Source organism: Octopus sinensis, linkage group LG5 (genome assembly GCF_006345805.1).
Source record: "Octopus sinensis linkage group LG5, ASM634580v1, whole genome shotgun sequence".
Classification (NCBI taxonomy): Eukaryota; Metazoa; Mollusca; class Cephalopoda; order Octopoda; family Octopodidae; genus Octopus; species Octopus sinensis.
Genome location: NC_043001.1, coordinates 73,589,772 through 73,612,271, shown reverse-complemented (window position 1 = coordinate 73,612,271; position 22,500 = coordinate 73,589,772). Strand labels below are relative to the sequence as shown.

General features: G+C 34.7%; 1 protein-coding gene and 1 long non-coding RNA gene across 2 annotated transcripts in view; both read left to right on the top strand.

Annotated features, from left to right (window-relative positions):
- The window catches only part of LOC115211948 (glucose-6-phosphate exchanger SLC37A2-like), an 87,393-nt gene extending 79,393 nt beyond the window's left edge, over nucleotides 1–8,000 (top strand). The window contains exon 17 of the mRNA XM_029780711.2: nucleotides 6,473–8,000. Within this exon, the coding sequence (XP_029636571.2) occupies nucleotides 6,473–6,535 (63 nt within the window). The 3' untranslated portion in view covers nucleotides 6,536–8,000. The remainder of the gene's footprint in view (nucleotides 1–6,472) is intronic.
- Nucleotides 3,340–6,319, top strand: LOC118763344. The gene is made up of 2 exons (XR_004999098.1): nucleotides 3,340–4,136; nucleotides 4,499–6,319. It is a non-coding gene; the product is annotated as an uncharacterized LOC118763344 (long non-coding RNA).
- Nucleotides 8,001–22,500: the final 14,500 nt, after the last annotated feature.

The following is a 22,500-nucleotide window of genomic DNA, read 5'->3' as shown; positions in this document are numbered from 1 at the left end:
CTACTAGCAGCAATAAAGGTTCACCACAAGTGCTCATTCTAGACAAACTTCAAAATAGTTTCCTATGTGTGGTTCATAGTCTTCAACTCTCTACTTTTAGGTATCAGATATTCTGGGACCTTCCTCTCTCCCTTCTGTCATCCAGTAAACAGTAGTCCACTCATGATGTTGTCCACTTATGATAATGGTTTTCCTGTTTCCTTGTCTATTTTGGATGAATAATTGATTGGAGATAGTGTTAAGCCTGAAGACTCTCAATATTCTAATCTTCTCAGTGTGGAAGGTAGAGAGCTTGATGAAGTCACTTTCATACTCCAACTCCACTCTGATATAATCTCAGCTTGGTGTTGATGAAATGGACTGCCATATATTATTCAATCTTTTGAAGGTGTTTTTTACCTTGCTGAGACATTTTTTGATGTCTTCCGTCATATCTGAGAACACTGTTGAAATAAGTGAACCCTTCTTGTGGGTAAACCTACTGTGATTGATGAGGGATTTGAGGTGTTTATTGTTACTACCACTGTCTTCTTCTGGGTGATTTTTCATTCCTAATTTACTATTCAAAGTTTCTAAACCTGTCGATTTTTTTTCCCATAGGTACGGGGGGGGGGGGGCATAAGTACAAGGTCATCCGTGAGGTCAAAACCTGCCAGTGTTTTAAAGTGGGTTCATGAGATGCCTCTTGGTTGGTTATCAGTTGTTTGCTCCATCACCCAGTCTGAATATATTAAGCAGCAGCTATAACATCACGAAACTCTGCTTTACTCCAGTAACTATTACCCACTTTATGCATAAAGTTATTATAACCTTTTAATGTGAAGGACAGGTTTGATGATCTTATATACCTCCCCTTGCATCTCATCCTGGTTGCATTTTCTGCTCAGCTAGCAGCTCTGTCTGCAGAAATTCATTTGTCCACTATTACCATCATCTTCCTTTGTTCCTCAACCTCCTTGTACAGCAGTTTGCATTTCTCTCAAACACTCTTTGACTTGATCTCTAAGAACTTCTTCATGCCTGTGAGATACCCTGTGTCTGCTCTCATCTTCCACTTTCTCCTTTTCTGTTTGTACTCCAACAAGCTGCGTTGGGTTCAGAACCATGTCATTCTGTTTTGTTTCTATTTAGTGTTGACTTCTTCTGGGTCTGACTGCATCTGACTTTCCATATCAGCCAGAGCCCACAATCTGCTGTACAATAGGAGGGCAAAAGTATACTTCTTATTAAAGTTATTTCACCATGATCTCCTTAGTTTCTAGTTCAGTGTCAGCTATTGTAACCAAGTGGTTGTTGCTATGAACTTCTCTTGTTCACTCTAACAGTACCAGTGCATGACCAATATATGACCAATTTTAGGGGCTGTTGATCATTAGAGGATCAATCTGATTTTTGTTTCTTCTGTTAGAGGAACACGAGTTCACCTTGTAAATATGATGATGTGGTAAAGAGTTAAGCCTACAACAGACTGGCATTCCATCCAGTAATATCAAGTTCCAGTAGCCTCTCTCCATCATTATTTATAGTGCTACAAATGTTTCTTCCTATAGCGCTTTCATTATGTGTATTGCCGTTGCCTACCTTTGCATTTAAGTTGCCCATTACAAGCTTCAGATTGTGTCACAGAGTGAGTTACAATTCTGCTTGTAGCTAGTCATAGAATGCTTTCTTAGTTTCTTTACCACTGTTGTTTGTTGAAACATAGCATCAGATGATAGCAATATTGATCTCTTTGCCTCGGATTCTGATTTTCAGGAATTTACTGTTGATAGATTTACATTCCATCAAGCACTTTTTTGTCCCCCTTTTAAGGACAAAGGCTTTGAGAGTCACTGTAAGACACATGTATGAATTGACAGTTGATATGTTCCTTAACCTCTTGGGGGTTGTTGGGGCACTGCAGCTTGGCAGAGAAAACCTGGCAGAGCCCATCCCTCTCCAGGCTAAACTCATTTTCTACTGCTGAGTGGACTGGAAATAAAGTGTTTTGCTCAAGTACACAACACGTCGTCCAATCCAGGAATCGAAACCACAGTCTTATGATCACGAGTCCAATGTCCTAACCACTAAGCCATGTGCCTCCACTTCATGTATGAATAGTAGGAGACAAAACCGAAAGGGAGTTATCAACAGGAAGAAAATCCTGTCAACCTATTTGTAGTTGGTTGCGGAGTTTATTCCTGAGTACATCACTATTTTTCTTGCATTGATTATATCTCACTTACTCCATTGACATCTCATCTCTGATAAAACTTGAGCCAGTTTTCTTGTTTCAAGATATAATTCACACATTCCAGAATCCTGTTCTTGTCTTGCAGTTTACGCTGAGGACTTTTTTTTCTCTTCCTGTCAATAGCTTTCTTGCAGCTTTCCCTTCTTTCATTCATACATGTATCTTCCAGTGACTCTGAAAGTACATCACATATAGTTGTGTTATTTCCCTTTGTTGCTGTTCCTTCAACAAAGGTATTTTGACCAGACTTGAAAATTAGTCATGTGACCAATCCCTACTTAGTGTAATCAGGAGATTGCTCTTTATCAAACCTCTGCACTTTAATCTATCTGGGACTTAAAACTCTTACCAGCATAACTCTCAGGGTCCCTGGGATATGCAAACCCCATAACTATGACAAACTATGTGGGTATAGAATTATATATATATATAGATAGATAGATAGATAGATTGATTGATTTATGTAGGTATAGAATTATATATATATATATAGTTGTATACTGGTGCCACGTAAAAAGCACCCAGCCCACTCTGTAATATGGTTGGCATTAGGAAGGGCATCCTGCCATAAAAACCATGCCAAAACAGATCTCACCAGTACTGGTGTCATGCCAAAAGCACCCAGTTCACTCTGTAAAGAGGTTGGCATTAGGAAGGGCATCCAACTGTAAAAACCAAAATAGACAGTGGAGCTTGGTGCAGTCCTTTGGCTTACCTGCTCCTGTCAAATTGTCCAGCCTAGGCCAGTATGGAAAACAGACATTAAATAATGATGATGATGATGATATATGTATACGCACACGCACACACACACACACACACACACACACATATATATATATATATATTATATATATATATAGGGAGAATTCACAAAAAACAAAAGATGAAGATGGGTGATGTAGACAACAAGCAGATGTATTAGTTTAACGCTCGGGAAGTGAAAAAGTCTTTAATATTTTGAGCCTACGCTCTTCCACAGAAAGGAACACAGAAAGAAACAGGGAGTGAAAATAAAGAATGTGTAGTGGCTAGCGATCTATCATGGCGAATGTATGTGTGTGTGTGTGTATATATATATATATATATATATATATATATATATATATATATATAGATATATATATATATATAGTGTAAACCTGACTACTGACAGTATCCTTATTGGTTCAAGCCTTGGCAAGGTGCAACTCTAGGTGTCACAGGCTTCACTCCATCATAAATTGAACTTTTAGCAATGGGAAGATAATCTTGCTGGTGCTGGTAGATTCTTGCTACAATATTCACATGTCTGTATTTGTAACAGCAACCCCAAAACATAGACAATCCATCCATGACAACATGGGGAAAATGTTATATTGCATTTATAACTTTTTTTTTCTTTTTTGCTGTATTGTATTGTATGTGGAAAACTTGAGTCTTAGATACTATCTTCATCTTTACACTACCTATGATCATAACATGCAGCCCCTCTACATGGTCCTTTTGGCAAAGTATTAAATACTATAACCCTGGACTGACCAATGGCTTGTGAGAAAGTTTGATTCATGGAATCTGTATAAAACACATGAACATGCATATATAATTATATATATATATAATTTTCTGAAGCATTGTCATATAAATGTTTTTAATTACTTTTTTCAAAGCTAAAAACATTGCATGTTATTAAAAATTAATAATACAAGTCAATGGTTTGCACTTTTACTTGGTATTTCAATATTTTGAGAATAGGAGCCCTTCTTCAGGAAATTTACAGAAGAAACGTTTTGTTAGTTGACTTCTCTGTTCTGTAGTGTGTATCTGTGAAAAGTTGTTTTGTGTTGCAACAGTAGCAAATATAGCAACTCAAAACAACCCTTCATACATATATACAGCGGAACAGAGAAGTTAGTTAATAAAAGTTTTTCTCTGAAGAAGCAGTCCTGTCCCCAAAATATTGAAATACTAGTTAAAAGTACAAACCTTTAAGCCATACTATTAATTTTTAATAACTTGCTTTGTTTTGGTTTTATATAAAATAACTAAAAAAGCATTTGTGTGTGTGCACGCACACACACACACAACACCACAAAAAAACTCACTGAGCCATGGACAACATTTATTGACATATCCTTATTAACAAATCTGTGCTTTCAAAGACAATTAGAATGAGATCTCCCTTTTTTCAGAAACAAGGGTGAGCAACAGGGCGAGTATCCAGCTGTAAAACAAAACAATGCTTCAGTGATATGTATTCATGGAAAAATGTAAAAAGTCATCAAGCAATATTATTTATTAAAAGGAAAGGAACATTATTTTTTCTTATGCCCATTCAATTTTTTCTAATTGGAGGATGGGGTTTAAAAGAAGTCTTGGCTATAGATATTTTAAATGTTCAAAAGAAAGTTTTAATTTGATCTAAACATTTAACCAACGTTGTAAACATGTGACAAAAATTATGTCATTAACTGTTCGAGTGGATGTTGTTAATTCCCAAAATGCAAGTACCCTTTTTTTGCAACTCCATGGTTTCAGGTTCAGTCCCACAATATAGATCATCAGCCAAGCGTCTTCTGTTATTATCCTGGACCGACCAATACAATGTGACTGAATTTAATAGAAGGAAACTGTGTGGAAGCCCATCATATATATATATCATATATATTTATATATATATATATATATATATATATATATATATATATATATATAATATGTATGTATGTGTCTGTCCCCTTCTCCACTTGACAACCAGCGTTGGTTTGTTTACGTCCATGTAGCTTATTGGTTCAGCAAAAGAGACTGATAGGATAACTATCAGACTTTAAGAAAAATACTGGGGTCATTTTGTTTGATTAAACTCTTCAAGGTGGTACCCCAGCATGGTTGCAGTCCAGTTGACTGAAACAAGTGAATGACAAAGATATTATCGATATTTTTATCTGGATTCTACATGGCATTGTAAATACCTTAGCAGAAATAGTTCTGTTATGTCATTGAAATACATCCACAAGCTTCATTGAGAAAGTTAAAATCTCCACATATTGGATGTAGTTTCCAAAGGCTGAATAAAGTTATTTCTGCCATGAAATACACGGAGTTATCCCCCTTTTTACTTAAAATCTTAATTTGCTTCTGTTTGTTTTTCTGTCTTTCTTTACTCAACTGAATCCTTCATGAATCAGTCTTTCACAAAGTACTATTTAAAACCAGTGCCTATTCACAAAGAAAGACCCTTGCTTACAGATTTTGCTATACCTATATAAAGTATTATAATTATCTACAAACACACATATGCACTTAATTCTTCATAGATGTTGATCTCACACACACATACATGCTTGCTCTTATTTTCTATTAATCCTTTGCCTGTTCCTAAGCATTTTCATATGGTTATTCTAAACGTCCATGATTGTTTTTAAACTTTCAATTATTCTATGTCTCATACGTTCTGGGTAGTATAAAGCTTTCCTTTCATAAGTCTAAACATTGAGAATGTGTACCATATATGACACATGGACACCGGAGAAATAAATCCTGTGTATCCCATGTTATACAAAGGACAAGCAAAGGGTTAATTTAGTATCAGAGTCCTCAAGTTTATTTACCCAGTTACACACTTATTTCTTCAAGTCATCCATTTTATTTACTTATTATGGGTTCATTGAATTTTAACTACTATGAAAACCTTTCTTTCTTGGTCTACTTTATGCAATAAGCTTTTAGTTACAGAACTGCACAGCTGTCTGTCAGTTAATACAGTTATGGGGTTTGTTTGTATTTCATAACAGGGAAATAACATTCTAATTTGATAATTATATTTTTCTTATTTTTCATTGTTATCATTGTATTTTAGGGGAAAAAAAATTTTTTTTTTGTAAAGTTGGAAATTATCAAAATCAAAATTCTATTTTATATCTAAATTTATAATATACGATATGCATAGAATATGTGTGGAATTTTCTATGATGCATAGAATATGTGTGACAAAATTGCTTTTTGGATATCAAGGTATTGTAAAAAAAAAAAAAAAAATTAAATTGTTGAAAGACTAATGTTTCTCTTTGAGTATTTTTCCCTCTCTACAGGAATAATTCCATTCAAGCATTGTTTTATTTCTTTTTTTTTTTTTTGTATTGTTTGATTTCTATGTGTTTTGGTTCGGCTGTATTTTAAAATGTTGAGAGTTTAATAAAATTAATAACTAAAGTTACACATATATATTCTTTTCTTTTCTTTTTCTTCTGTTTGCTTCAGTTACTAATACGTGTCTCACTCAAGGAGATAATAGTTGCGAAGAGAAAGTGGACACAAAGATAAATACATCCTTCAGAATGGACCATTGCTTCTTCTTTCTTTTTTTAACCTTTCCTTTTTTTTTTTTCTTTTAGCCACCTACTTATTAAGAAACTCTATTGTATGTAAATAATGGTTCTTTAGACATATGATAGATTGGTTAGGAAGCATATGCTCTTTGATTATTCCATAAACCATACATCAAGGTTTATATCTAACATGATCTATTTTCTTTACATAGAATATTTAGCCTTTTTAAATGAGAAATTGACCTTTAATAAGAAAATCTAATCACAGAACCTAATCTCTCTGTGATTAGTTTTTGTGTAATTCAAGTTGGAACATTTGTCATGTTTTGATGTGTAATGCTATTTGGCTGTGTAAAAACTATTTTGTTTCACTTTTTCACTTTACAAGATTCTATATATTCAAATTCCTTTAAAGCGCAATTGTAATTTCTTAAAAGGTCATTAATTTTAGAATTATCAAACTTATATTTAAGAACTTTATTTTCTGCCTTTTTTTTTTTTTAGCTTGTTTCATTGTACAGCATGTGCAGGTTTTATTGCTATATTTTTAATTCCTCAAAAGAAATTTTGATATCTCAAGTGAACAAAAGAATGTTTATTGTCAGGCATACTGTAATATTTATCACGACATTTGATTCTTATATCCTGTACTTATTGCTTAGTATATTATTTGCTTCATTGGCTGATTTTGTCTGACTTGAGTTCAAGATCTTTTCTTGTAACTTACATATAATCCTCTCATTACCCACACTAATCCTTTTAAGAATATACTAAATTCAGGTGTCTCAATAGCTTCTGTTGCTATACCCAACTATAGTAATTTCAATCAGTAAAACCTACTGCTACTCAAACAGGATTTTTTTCATATTCATTCCTTGTGAGTCCCTCTCAGAATAAGTCACACTTTTTGAACCAATTTCATTTGGTCACATCTATTACACTTTATGTAATTTGTAAATTCTGACAAGATCCCTTTACAGTTCATTTGTAATACCCATAGCATTGAACATATTAAAGGCTCTGTGCCTCATCACTTTGATTCTCTCTCTCTCACCCTCCCCCTATAGATTTGCTCTCCAGTTTTGAGGCAAAGTCTGCAAAATTTGCTTATATAATGAATTTATAATTTTATTTTTGTTGTTGATTTTTAGATCCTTTCTTCATATCAGTTGAGGACAAATAGATAGACACACGCACACACATGTACAGGCATATAAGTAAAGATCAAATTTATTAGGACTTGCTTATCAGCATGTACAACTTGAAGCCCCAGTTAATTCCATCTTCACAATAAAATTTTACTCTACTATCAGTAAATGCCTAGTTGCTATTCTTAAAAGTACTTTATAATAACATTATTTTGACATTTACACACAGTTTCCATTTTTCCCACTCGTAAGGTATTGGTTAATGTAAGATTATGTTAGAGCACTGCTGGAGCACCGCCTTTAGTCGAGCAAATCAACCCCAGGACTTATTCTTTGTAAGCCTAGTACTTATTCTATCGGTCTCTTTTGCCGATCTGCTAATTTACAGAGACGTAAACACACCAGCATCGGTTGTCGAGCGATGTTGGGAGGACAAACACAGACACACAAACATATACACACACACATACATATATACATATATACAACGGGCTTTCAGTTTCCATCTACCAAATCCACTCACAAAGCTTTGGTCGGCCTGAGGCTATAGTAGAAGACACTTGCCCACGGTACCACGCAGTGGACTGAACCCGGAACTATGTAGTTGGTAAGCAAGCTACTTACCACACAGCCACTCCTATGTCTATATTGTTTAGTTTTAGAATGACTTTGAAGTGTAGGTGTGAGAGGCTAGACTGGCCTGTTTGAACAAATAACTGGTAGAGTAATTAGACCAAATTTGCCAGTTTAGGGTTATCTGATATATTAAACCTTTTAGCATTCAGATTACTCTGTCAAATGTATTGTCTATTTATTCTCATTGTTTTGAGTTAATCGTGTATTATCTTATGGATTTAAGATTTTAATGTTGTGATTGTTTATTTTTAGGGTGACATAATAGGATAGGTGTCAGTGGCTGGATCTGGTCAATTTAAACATAGAACAAGCAGAATATTTTGACTACACATGGCTAGTTTAAATGCTAGAATGTTAAAGAAATAAATGAAAGTGTATGTAATGTAAATGGTTAATGTGACTCTTCAATAGTGTAAGAGATGCTGCTTTTAATTTTGAGTAAGTCTACATAATAGAAAAAAATAATGTTACTGCTTATATTCATGTGTGTTTGTGTTGTTTAACCACTCTCTTCTTGACAGTTTCTTGAAAATTATAACTTATCAAATTTTTTAATATAAAGAAATATTTCCGTATGCTATTACTGTATTCTAGTCTCAAATAGTCAGTATAACTACAAAGTTGGTTTATGATACAGTCATTACAAAAGGGGTTTTGTAACTGCTTGAATTCTTGGAAATCATTTAGAAAGTGGTTTTCATGCACTTTGTATAAATCACATGTATTCTGGCAGAGTCCACTGGATTACAAGCTTTATCTATAGAAGCCTATATTGTCACATTCCATTTTACTACAATCTTTATCTATAGATGGATCTCAAATCTATACTGTCAGAGTCTGTTTTACTGCAAGGATCAAGCCTGTACTGGGACAGTACATTTTATTGCAAGCTATATCTATTGAAGGATCTGAAGTCAACACGTCAGTGAACCAAACCAACCTGTGTTTAAATATCTTGGCCACAAGTACATCATATATTGATATATTGATATCAATTATTAACCAATTAGCTAGTAGTTCAATCCTTTGTCCAATGAATACCAAACATCAATAAAGATACCAAGAAACTGGCATGAAACTAGATGATGATGTAACAATTCTCTATTGACAGTCTGATTTACCAATTTAGAGCAAATTTACCCTGAGAGATTTTCTGGTCACAAAAATTTATCACCCATTCTTATGGACTTGTTAACAAAAAAATCATAAAATGCATGAATAAAAATAAAAAATTTTTAAAAGGGAATATGTATAAAAAAATCAACCTTTTAATACTCTAGTCTGGTTGGAAAAAATTGTAAATTTCTTATAATGGTTTTCAATATCACAGCATCATGTGATTTATATTATAGGAAAAAATATTTTTATATAATTTTTTAATATATATATATGTATGTATGTATATATGTATTCATATATTCTATTTTTGTTTATAAATGAAATATTTTAAGGTATTTGTTTTTAATATTAATATAGAAATTGAAATTTAAATAGTCTTGTTATATATAACTGGGGTTTTTTTGGTTATTTTTTAAGCCTGTATTCATGTATTTTGATGTTATAAATCTATATTATCTATTTTTTATTTGTTTTATATGAGACAATACTAAAATCATAGTGAAGCATTATCCTTCACTAACTTCCAATTCCTGGTCTTAATGAATTTTACTTTCTATTTTAATGTGTTTGTTAAAAAAATCATTTGAAAAGCCATGTCCTCCGTCTCTCATTCTTCATAGCTCTGTGTTACCTAATTGAGGAATTGATCATGTTTTATAAATCAAATTACCAACCCTTCTTAAACTGCCCCTCATTCTATAATATAAACTTTCTGTTTTAGAGTGATCTAAATTAAAATATTTCTCCAAAATTTCATCCGTCTGTACATCCATTGTTGCCATCTACTCACTATCATAAGATCATGAGTATGATTCCCAGCAGCATGTTGTGCCCTTGATCAAGACATGTTTTCCCACATTACACCAGTCTGCTTAGCTGACAAAAATAAGTTGTACCTGTAGTTCAGTGGGCCAGCCTTGTCACATTCAGTGTATCATGCTGAATCTCCTTGAGGACTACATTAAGTACTACACTCTGTAGAGTGTTCAACCACTTGCAAGTTAATTTCACAAGCTGGCTGTTCCATTGATCAAATCAACTGGAACACTCATCATTATAACTGATAGAGTGCCTGGCCATACAGTATTTCTGTATCATCCATCTAAGTACTAACCAGGCTCGACATTGCTTAACTTCAGTGATCAAACAAGAACCGGTGTTTTCAACGTGATATGGCCGTATGAGTTAGGGGCTTGCTCCGCCTTTGCCACAGGTTGGCCTGGTATAGCAGTATTTCTCTATCATGGTGATAGAGTCTTCAGATACCTCCTCCATAGGGTACTATCAGAAGCAACCATCATTATACTTTCCTGCTAGATTCCCAAACATGACTTTGGTTATTATCCAACCATCTTGTTCTTGGTCTACTCTTTGGTTTGCTGCTGATTGACTTGGTTTGAAGAATCCATCTTGTCATCCTTTCCTCCGACATTCTAATGACATCTCCGTAACACTGAAGTAGTGACCTCTCAACGAGAAGTAGCTGCTCAACCGGGAAAGATTACCTAATATCTGAGTTGTGCACCCTGTCTAAAATTTATATTCCAGGGCACGTAGCTAACTGGTTATGGTATTCAGCTATGATCATAAGGTCATGAGTTTGATTGCCAGTGGTGCATTTTGTCCTTCAGCAAGATGCTTTATTTCACATTGCTCCAGTTTACTCAGCTAGCAAAAATGAGTTGTGTCAATAATTCAAAAGGCCAGCCTTGTCACGTTATGTGTGTCACACTTAATCTCACTGTATGTGTGTCTGTGGAATGTTCAGTCACTTGCATGTTAATTCCATGAGCAGGCTGTTCTGTTGATGAGATCAACTGGAACCCTTGTCATCATAAGCGATGCAGTGGCAATCAATTGTATTTCAAACACAAACTTAATAATGACAGTTATCTTTATTTTGTGAAGGTGCATGACTCAGTGGTTAGAGCATCAGGTTCACAATCATGAGGTAGTGAGTTCAATTCTCAGACCGGGTTGTGTGTTGTGTTCTTGAGCTAGACTCTTTATTTCATGTTGCTTCTGTTCATTCTGGTGTAGAAATGAGTTATGATGTCACTGGTGCCAAGCTGTATCAGCTTGTGCCCTTCCCTTGATAAACGTCAGTGGCATGGAGAGGGGAGGCTGGTATGCATGGGTGATTGCTGATCTTCCATAAACAACCTTGCCTGAACTTATGCCTTGGAGGGTAACTTTCTAGGTGCAATCCCATGATCTTCATTACTTTCGTAATTAATTGAAACAAAGACTGTGCATTTCAGCAGAAATATAGTAGCAAAGGGTTAAATAACAATAACTGTAAGATATATTTTCTTGGTTTATTGTAGTCATAGGCAAATTGCTGCCAGCAGGATTTTCTAAATGGCCACCTGACGAAAATTACTTTGTGAAAGGGAAATATTTATGAGTCTAATGACATTCATACATGTGGGGTGTCGCTCAAGTTTCATTATCTTTTTTGCTGTTGTTTTTTCTGGCTTTGTCAGAAGAGAAAGGCCAGTACTTTTGATCTTTTTCAGGACCTCTGAGACTTGTGGGAGGGAGAGAGGGAGGGACAAAAGTTATCCTCAAACAGGGTAACTTGGTCTAAATGCTTGCAACAGAGCAGACTGAATGAAAGACATCCAAGAACCCAGTTGTAGTGGTGGTCACTGTGATGGTAATGTTAAACTGACTGCTGGAAAAAATCTCCATCCATGAACAGGACATGTCCTTTTGATGGACTTCTGCATTTCTGTATAAGTCTTCCCTCTACCAAATTTCATTCACAAGCCTTTTGTTGACTTGAAGTTATGGTAAAGATACTTGCCCAAGATAACTGTATCGCTTGATTATTTTTGTACAAATAATGTCAAAGTGAAATAACAAATGTGAATGTGTGGTGAACCTTTTCGTTACCATATTTTTGTTGATACACACTGTCTTTTTGTTTTTTAATTAATTTTGAAAATAATGAAGAATTTATAGTAAAATAACTTTGTCATTATTCACCTGGTGTTTGGAACATAAATTTACATGAAATTTTGATGGAAGGTTTTAATTTAGATCACTTTGAAAAAGAAGTATCATAGAACCAGGGTCAGTCCTTGAGTGGGTTGGTCATCAAATGAGCTGAAGAAACTGTTTCTCAAATTTCTTCTCTTAGGTATTACTCCCCACCCACACACACACCCTCTTTCCTTCACATTAACTTTATTTTCTGTTTTCTTACATCTCTGTCAAAATCTTCCTATAGTTTCTCAAATCACACACACAATAAATATAATGAGTCAGTGAGAAAACCCCTATGCAACTGCCCAACATGCTAGAAATAACAGCCAAAATTTCTCTCAAATCACACTCTACTATCTTAACAAAAATAAAAGTTGTGGGGAACACATTGAATAGTGTGGTACAGGATGAACTATGCTTAAAAAATTATGAGATGTTATGTTTGAAAGTCCTTTACCTTTATCCACAGATCTTCTTGGTCAGTTCTGATCTGGGACTAAACAACTAATTCTACACTGTATATTTCAAACTTTAATCTTTCATCTTTAAGTTACCATGGAATATACAATCTACTCTTATATACTGGCCCACCACCATCCCATCCCTATGTATTTTGAGATTCAGCCAACCAATGAATTTTATGTATTTCTTTGTTATATATCATTTTACTGTCTGAGTAAATTAGTCCCATAATAAAATCATATTAAGCATATTTCTGGAGATTTATTCCAGTTTTCCACTAAATTTACTATGATGTTGATTATTGTTATATTTCAGGATGGTAATTTTTTTAATTATTTTACATCTTGTCTTCCATTGTTGTTTAACCACAGGCCAGGCCTGATTCAATAGACCTATGATTAAAAGCATTCCAGTTATAATCATCCTATCTTATTTTCAAATAGTGTATTTAGGTCTTCATTTTGAAAATGTGTATGATTTGAGAGAAGTTTCGCTGTTATTTTTAGCATGATAAATGACCTCATAGAGTTTCTCCATTGTCTCATAGTATTCCAAATATAATTTCTTGGTGGAAAATGACTATAAGCAGCTATTAATCTACTAAATAACTATTATGTAGCTAGTTTTTAATTAATATCAATGTTTAATGATAATAATTAATAATAATATCAAGAAAGTATTAACTGAAAAGAACAGATACTGTGGTATTGTAGACTGCAGGTACCAATCCCACTACACATGCAAGACCCAAGGAGCTCCAACAAAACCTGAATTAATAATAATAATAATAATCCTTTCAACTGGAGGCAAAAGGCTTCAAATTTGGTAGGAAGGGACTAGTCAATTACATCGACCTCAATGTTTCATTAGTACTTAATTTATCAACCCTGAGTATAATAATAACAATGATGATAATGATGGTCTGGAAAATTAATTTTTATGCCTCAAAAATACTGCAATTTATATTCCAAATGCTATATCAATAATGACAAAGTTATATTAACAAATTTCTTATTATTTTCAAAATTAATTGAGACAAAGACTGTGTATTTCAGCAGAAATATGGTAGCAAAAGGGTTAAACTAGGTTTTTTTTTTTTTTCCCCCTTAAAATGTTGAAATTCAAATCCTTCCAGAAGATTAATATTATTAAAATTTTACTGGTCTCTACTTAATCTTTTTTTAATCTTTTTTTTTTCAAATACATTGACCCACATTTTCCTACCAAAATTCATCACTATGTGTATGTGCACGTGTATATGTATATGCATATGTGTGTGTGGGTGTGTTTTCATGTATGTATATGTTCTTTCTTCATCCATTTTAAACAATACCGAGGCAGGTTTAATTATCAAAATGAGATTTAATAAAATATGGTTTACAATTATAACTAAAAAAAAAAGAATGTTTTTATAAATCAGAATTTTATCTTTTTATTGGTTGTGATCAATTTTGTTAATATTAAACATGTTGAATATATTTCTTTGAAAATATTAAAACCAATTTATACAAAACTTGTCTTTTGTTTTATTTTGTGTTGTTTCCTAAAAAAAATGTCAAAAGTACTTCATGAATATTTATGAAAATCTAGAAATAACATTTATATGACATATATGTACAGGAATGGAAATAAATTGGTGACAAAACATGAATTTTTAAATAGATTTTACTGGAATATTTTATTGGAGTTATTTCTGAGAGAGGGCACGTGATTGATGAGGTTGTGAATGATGACGAAAGGACTTTGACAAACCTAGCTGACTGATTGACCAAACAATTAATCAATTGATTAGTTAGTTGCTTGAATGGTCAACCAGTTAACATATTAAAATAAAGAAGTGAAATAGAACCAGTGCATGTGTTTATTATTGGCATAATGACCCTCCCAAGATTCACCAGCAGTATACCCTATCCTCTTTGAAAATAAAGATCACACCGAAGAGAGATGTATACTTGCTCTCCTTTCAAATACAGCCAGCCATCACTTGTGAGTGGGTATGGCTTGGTAACATGTACCATGCTTTCACTAGTTTTTTTATGTACCTGTGTCATAATGAACAGATACCCTCTTGACTCCTTTATCTTTGGTCTAGTGCAATGATTCTCAACCATTTTTTTTCTATGGACCCATTAGATTACTGTTTTATTCTGGTGGATACCCCATAGCCATTTGGTGTTCAAAAACCAATTTTATAGATACTTCTTTCAAAATTCCTATTTTGTTCATCACACATTAACTAATGTAGTTTGAGTTATGTAAAACATTAGAGAAAGAGATCAAGCTGTTTCTTGCAATAAATACATCTAAAGCAAAACTTTTTTCATAGACCCTTAATGTACTTCTATTAGGCCCCAATTTACTATATTGCATGCACGAACCCCATCAGAAACTTATATGGACCTGGTTGAGAACCACTAGCCTAGTGTAACATCTGCCAGATGACAGCCAGAGAGTAAGAAAGGACAGTACTAGTATCCAGCATGTACTTATTTACAGCTAAATTGACTGGAGAAACAAAACGAAGTGCCTTGCTCAAGGCCACAATACAATATCATCAACAACTGAACATTACTGTCTCAAGCACTAGGATTTATAGGGCTAGTTACCCACTTTTCACAGTGACCCATATTACAACATTCCTCCTGAATGGGATGCAAATTTGTCACCAGGTTATACATTTACAGTTGATTGGACTGGAGCAACATGAAACAAAGTGTTTTGCTCATGAAAAAACAGATCACCCAGTCATCAAAACGACAATCTTACAGTCATGAGTGCAACACTCTAACAACTAGACAAGTCGTGCACCTTCACAACACACAGTTCATGAACTGAACCCGAACATTGCTTTATTAGATTCACTTATTCCATATTCTCAGCAAACCATTTTTAGTCCACTGCTGGATAAAATGTCACCATGCCATTCTTGACCTATTTATCTACACTGGTTGATTGTATATTGATCAAGATGCTCTTGTAATTGGGTGAATAGTTTTAACCATGAGTATACCTAGGTGGAATTTGAACTTAGAACACAAACCACTAGAAGAGATACAAGCCATCTCATCCAATATTAACAATTTTGCCAATACACCACCAATCAAAGGAGTAGTACTTTGTGTATCAACCTCAAAATGATGAACAGCAAAGTATACTTCTGCAGGATGAAGAACTGAAATGAAAATCATATTTACTCATCATTATTTTAAAATCTACTTTTCCATGCTTCATAGGTCAGATGGAATTCATTGACGCAGATTTTCTTGAAGACTGCAAACAAACAACATTGCCTGTATGGTGATGATGCTCATTCACAATTATCACAGGGATAGTTTACATCAGTTCGAAAAAAACATTCTGGGTTGCATTGTCTACACACACAACAGGAATATTTGGTACAAATACCCCTACATGGATTCTTGATATTCGATATTAAAATAATATACCAAGCTGCCTCAATTTAAGCACCTAATTCAACTGAATCTTAATTATATTTTATATTTCATATATATATATATATGGTTTTTTTTTTTAGAAAAACATAACTCCAGAGAAGCAGACTCTAAGAAGTAGAGCAGTTTATATTTGTTACTGGTGAAGGCCAGTATATAGGGTCACCTTGGGTTTCTTGCCATAAAGGTACCCTTTATGGTGAGAAACCCAGGGTAACTCTATAAACGAGCCTTCACCAGTAACACCTGTTTCTGACGAAGAGCTCCGCTCGAAACGTAAATCCCTCCTTCTTCCCTTCCTTCCTGAGCGTCCAATAATACTATATTTGTTCCACGTCCTTGCGTTGTGTTTTCTCTTGGTGTTTTCATGTTTGGATTAACTTTATATATAAATATATATATAATATATATATACACGCACATACATACATACATATATATATATATATATCTTTATATCATCATTGTTTAACAACCACTTTTCATGCTGACAGGGGTTGGACGGTGGTTTGACTGAGGACTGGTGAGACAGAAGGCTGCACCAGGCTCAATCTGATCTAGCAAAGTATCTACAGCTGGATGCCCTTCCTAACGTCAACCACTCAAGAGTGTAGTGGGTGCTTTTACGTGCCACTGGCATGATGGCCAGTCAGGTGGTTCTGGCAATGATGAAGCTCAAAAGGCGCTTTTTTACGTGCTACCTGCATGGGAGCCAGTCCAGTGGCACTGGCAATGACCATGATTGAATGTTATTTTTCACGTGCCGGTGGCACATGAGCTGGTAAGGCAATACTGACAACAATCACGCCTGAATGGCAGTTTTTACGTGCCACCGGCACGGGAGCCAATGCATGGCCCTGGCAACCGATCAAGCTCAGATCAAGCACATCCAATCAAGTTTGAATGTACTTTTAATGTTCCACTGGCACAAGTGCCAATCAGGCATTACTGTTATTGGCCACATCAGCGATTTTGATTTAATTTCACTTGCCTCAGTAGATCTTTGCAAGCAAAATTTATTGTCCAGTGAATGAGGGGTACTCATAAGTGGGCTAGTTACACCCCACATTCAGATGTGCTGTTAACATTCCACTGGCACAAGTGCCAATCAGGCGGTACTGTCATTGGCCATGCCAGCAATTTTGATTTTGATTTCACTAGCCTCAATAGGTTTTCACAAGCAAATTTTATTGTCCAATGAATGAGGGGTATTCATAAGTGGGCTGATTACACCCACTGGCATAGGCAACGGGCTATGGTCTCACTTGGTTTGTCAGGTCTTCTCAAACACATCATATCTCCAAAGGTTTTGGTCACTAGTTATTGTTCGAAGGTCATGCTTCACCACCTCATCCCAGGTTTTCCTGGGACTACCTCTTCCATAGGTTCCCTCAACTGCTAGGGTGTGACACTTTTTCACACAGCTGTCCTCATTCATTTGCAACACATGACCATACCAGTGCAGTTGTCTCTCTTGCACACCACATCTGATGCTTCTTAAATCCAACTTTTCTCTCAGAGCGCTTACACTCTGTTGTGTATGCACACTGACATTATACATCCAGTGGAGCGTACTGGCTTCATTCCTTGCAAGCTAACGCATGTCCTCAGCAGTCATGGCCCATGTTTCACCAGAAATATAGCACCAGTGGTGCTTTTCCCTGGCACGAACCCAAACTGCATCTCATCTAGACTGACTCTCTTCCTAATTAGTTGGGCTATGACCTTCATTACCTGATCCAACAACTTGATACCTCTGTAATTATTTGTATCTAAAGCATCACCTTTACCATTGTAGCAGTTGACTATGGTGAAAGCTGATGGCTGGAGAGGCATCTGGATATAGAAAAATCTGCTTCAACAATGGTGATGATGATGATAATAATAAATATCTTGATGCAGTACCAGCAATGGCTCTCATGGTTTTTGATCTTAACTGATTGGAAGTGTTATCATGTACATGTTTTGGTGAAAAATTTGGGCTACAGCAAATATTCTGTTCAATACCACAGATTTGCATGTCAGTTGTTTGACCTTAACCAGTTGAGCATGTCCCTTAGTGGCTGATGATATGTACATCTTTGATGGGAGCACCACAGCCATGTGTTGAGAGGAATTCTTTGGGGTTTCAATAATTAATCTCTGGAAACTTAGGTGTATTGTTCATCATCCTTAAACAAACCTTTTTCAGGGACCTTTTGAGTAGGATGGGACTACTTAACCTGAAGAAAATTCTAACTGGGCTCCCATCTGCAAGGTCATGTGCTGTTTACCATGTTATGAGATCACCATGTCATACACATATGGTTGGGATGTATGTGACAGGCAGTCATGATGAGTATATTGGGCTTTTTATATTTGTACCCCAGTGTCACTGTGATGGCATGTCCTGGTCTTATACTCAATAATAATAATAATAATAATGATAATAACAATTCTTTCTATTAAAGGCACAAAACCTGAAATTTAGCGAGAGGGGACTAGTCAATTACATTGAACCCACTACTCAACTGACCCCGAAAGGATGAAAGGCAAAGTTGATCTTGGCAGAATTTGAACTCAGAATGTAGAAATGAGTGAAATATCGCTAAGCATTTCGTCCAGCATGTTAATGATTCTGCCATCTCACTGCCTTAAATAATAATAATAATATCAATAATAATAATAATAATAATAATAATAATAATAATCTTTTCTACTGAAGGCAAGCCTGAAATTTCTGGGGAGAGAACTATTCGATTAAATCAACTCCGGCATTTCACTGGTATTTAATTTATCGACTCTGAAAGAATGAAAGACAAAGTTGACCTCAGCAGAGGAGAACTCCCCCAAGGAGAAGAGTAGCAAGATTATACTTACCTAGAAAAGAAGGCGGAAGAGGGTTAATATCAGTAGATGACTGTATGGAGTTAGCTAGAGTAGATATAGACTCCTATGTAGGTGAAAATGAAGAAAGTTTATTAAAAGCTGCTCAAGTCACAACAAGATATAGGGAAACCAAAACGAAGCTAAAAACCAGAAAAAAGAATAGAAGCTATCCGACTGGCAGGAGAAGGCTTTGCATGGTAGATTACCAAAGACAGTTGCAGAAAATAATATTAGTGAGACATAATTATGGTTGCAGAAAGGAAAGCTGAAAAGGGAGATGGAAAGTTTGTTAATAGCAGCACGAGATCAAGCACTAAGGACTAATTGGATAAAAGCCAAGATAGACAAAAACCAAGTAGATTCCCAATGTAGGCTATGCAAATCAAAAGAGAAAAGCATTGCTCATATAGTAAGTGAATGTAGCATGCTGTCACAGAAAGAATACATGAAAAGACATGATAACCATTGGGAGTTTTGTAGAAAGCTAAGATTTGACCATACTGATAAATGGTATGAAAGTACTAGAAAGTAAGAAATATAAGATATTGCAGGACTGTAACATTCAAATTGATAGAATAATAGAAGCTAGAAGGCCTGGTTTAATAGTAGTCGATAAAGAGAATAGAAAATGCCAGATAATTGACTTTACAGTCCCAAATGATGAAAAGATCAATATGAGAGGTATAGAAAAAATAGCAAAATTCCAGGACTTAGCCATTGAATTACAGAGACTACGGAAAATGTGGGTAAAATGTATCCCAGTAGTTATATGTGCATTGAGAAGTATCCCTAAAGATCTGAACAGATGGATAGAGAAAACTGGCATAAAACCCAGTTTAGTACAGTTCCAAAAAACTGTTATTAGGGACAGCTAGGATTCGAATTACGCGCCTTGATATTTATACTAATTTTATGCATACGTGTCAGTATATTGTTACTATCGCGTGACTGACACGCTAGCAAAATAGGTTTTAGAAGAAGAACCACTTTCAAATCAAAAAGTGGAACCACGCTGACACTATTCAACTATCTGACATACATTTTCACCAGTAAGAAATTCAGAAGTGAGCAGGACATGAAATCACATTGGCTAAATAGAAATAACAATGAAAACTGTATGAGAGCTATAAGCCATCCTATGTATGATAGCATAATGAAAAAGGTCCTTGCATGTGTTAAGCTGAAAACTCTAATAATTGGAAACTATGAATTGGGAACTATTCGAATCCAACAAACATCAGTACATGGATAAAGATATTTCATTAAAAATATTCAGATCCATACTCATGACTCAAGAAATATCCGAACCTTTATTCGTAGAATGGGAACTACTTAACAAAAAGAAACCAGTTAGTTTTAAGAGGATTACCTAACACTGGTAAGTCAATGATTGCCAGAAGCATTGCAGACACGTTCACACATGTCAGCACAATACAAGGAACTAGCAGTTTCCCTTTTCAAAACATCATTAATGTCTAAATAGGACTTATCGAAGAGCCGAATTTCACTATGGAAACATTGCAAACATTCAAAAAACTAGCAGAAGGAACTAACACAGAAGTATCAGTTAAATTCAAACAGGACCAAATAATTACTTCGAATAACAAGTTCGATAATAACGCAACACTAACACAAAGAATAGCATTTATTACAGGATACACAGAGTATACGTTCAATAGCGCTTCACCATTCTTAAAATATGTAAAAAAAAAAATTAAATCCTTTCATTTGGAACATCTTATTTTATGAACATTGTTTTTCGGAACTGGAGAATGATGAAGGGTCATCAAACGATGGTAATCTCGTTAACATTGTAGAAGAATACGAAGGACTCCAACAAACAACTCGAGAAAGACGAGACAGACATCTGACTCCGTCTTCTGATCGAAGCGGGGAAACTTTGCGATTCGACGACAACAGTGACTCCGACAAAGAAAACGGATTCGAAAAAGAACCAAAATGGCACAAATACGGGAAATTAATGAATTCAAACAGAGCAGCTCCTTCACCAGAGCCATTTGATGAAAACCTGTAACTTCTATTTTATTTTATTTTTTCATTGTATAAGTTGTAATATCTACGAGATACTATTAAAAAACTTCTTTTTTATTTTATTCTTTCATTGTATAATTTGTAATATCTACGAGATACTATTAAAATTTCTGTTAATTTTTTATTAATAAATTTCAAATAAAAAAAAAGGAAGCGATCGACTGGCCTAGTCAGTCGGTTCTTGGCATCTGAGGTCATTTGTTGCTCAATGTTAGTTAATAAATAATTTAATTTAATGTATATAGATTAAATGATAATATTTTAGTTTTCACTTAATGTATATTTTGTATTTTATTTATATATATATTTATTTGTTTTAAATATTTTAATTAATTGTATTTTAATTTTCTCTTAATGATATATTATAGTTTGCTATTCTTTTCTTAGATCCAAAAAACAGTGTTATTAGGGACAGCTAGGATACTTAGGATGGTTCTTGGCATCTAAAGTCATTTGTAGCCCATTGTTAGGATTTTCTCTTTTCCAGCAGTCTAATCTGTTGTGTGTATATGAATAAGAAGTGAAATAGAACCAATATGTCTTATTTGTAAATTGACTCTCTCAAGACTCACCAAGCATCATCATCATCATTATCAGTTAACATTTACTTTTTTCATACTTTCATAGGTCAGAAAGAATTCAATGAGGTATCAAATCAAGACATTTAAAGAAGCTTCAACTTCGAAGACAAGATCCATTCTCCCCTCTGCATCATCATTTTTCAATTTTTAGGAACATGATTTTAATGAAGTTATCTCCCTTGCTTGTTCATAGATTTTCAACATGCTCAAAGCAAACGTTTATCTATTAATTGTGTGGACAACTTCAGTTAATCAAATCTTTTCAACTCACTGTGTAACATTTGGAACACCATTCTACCATATTTGTATGCAGTACAGACAACACTTACATAAAAATTTTGCCTCAACAAATTCCATCTCATCTGTGCAAGCTTGGAAATGTGAGCATTAAATGATGATTATGTATGTGTGTGAGTGTGTATGTGTACACACACACACACACACACACACACACACACACACACACAAGACCCAGCCACCACAACAGAATTGAGATCTTAAAACCACAGTGCCATATAAACAGCATGGTGTGGGTGCTAGTGCCATGTAAAAATCATCCAGTACACTTTGTAAAAAAGTGGCATTAGAAAGGATCCAGCAGTAGAAATCAAGCCAAAACAGACTATAGAACTGGTGTGGCTCCAGACCTTG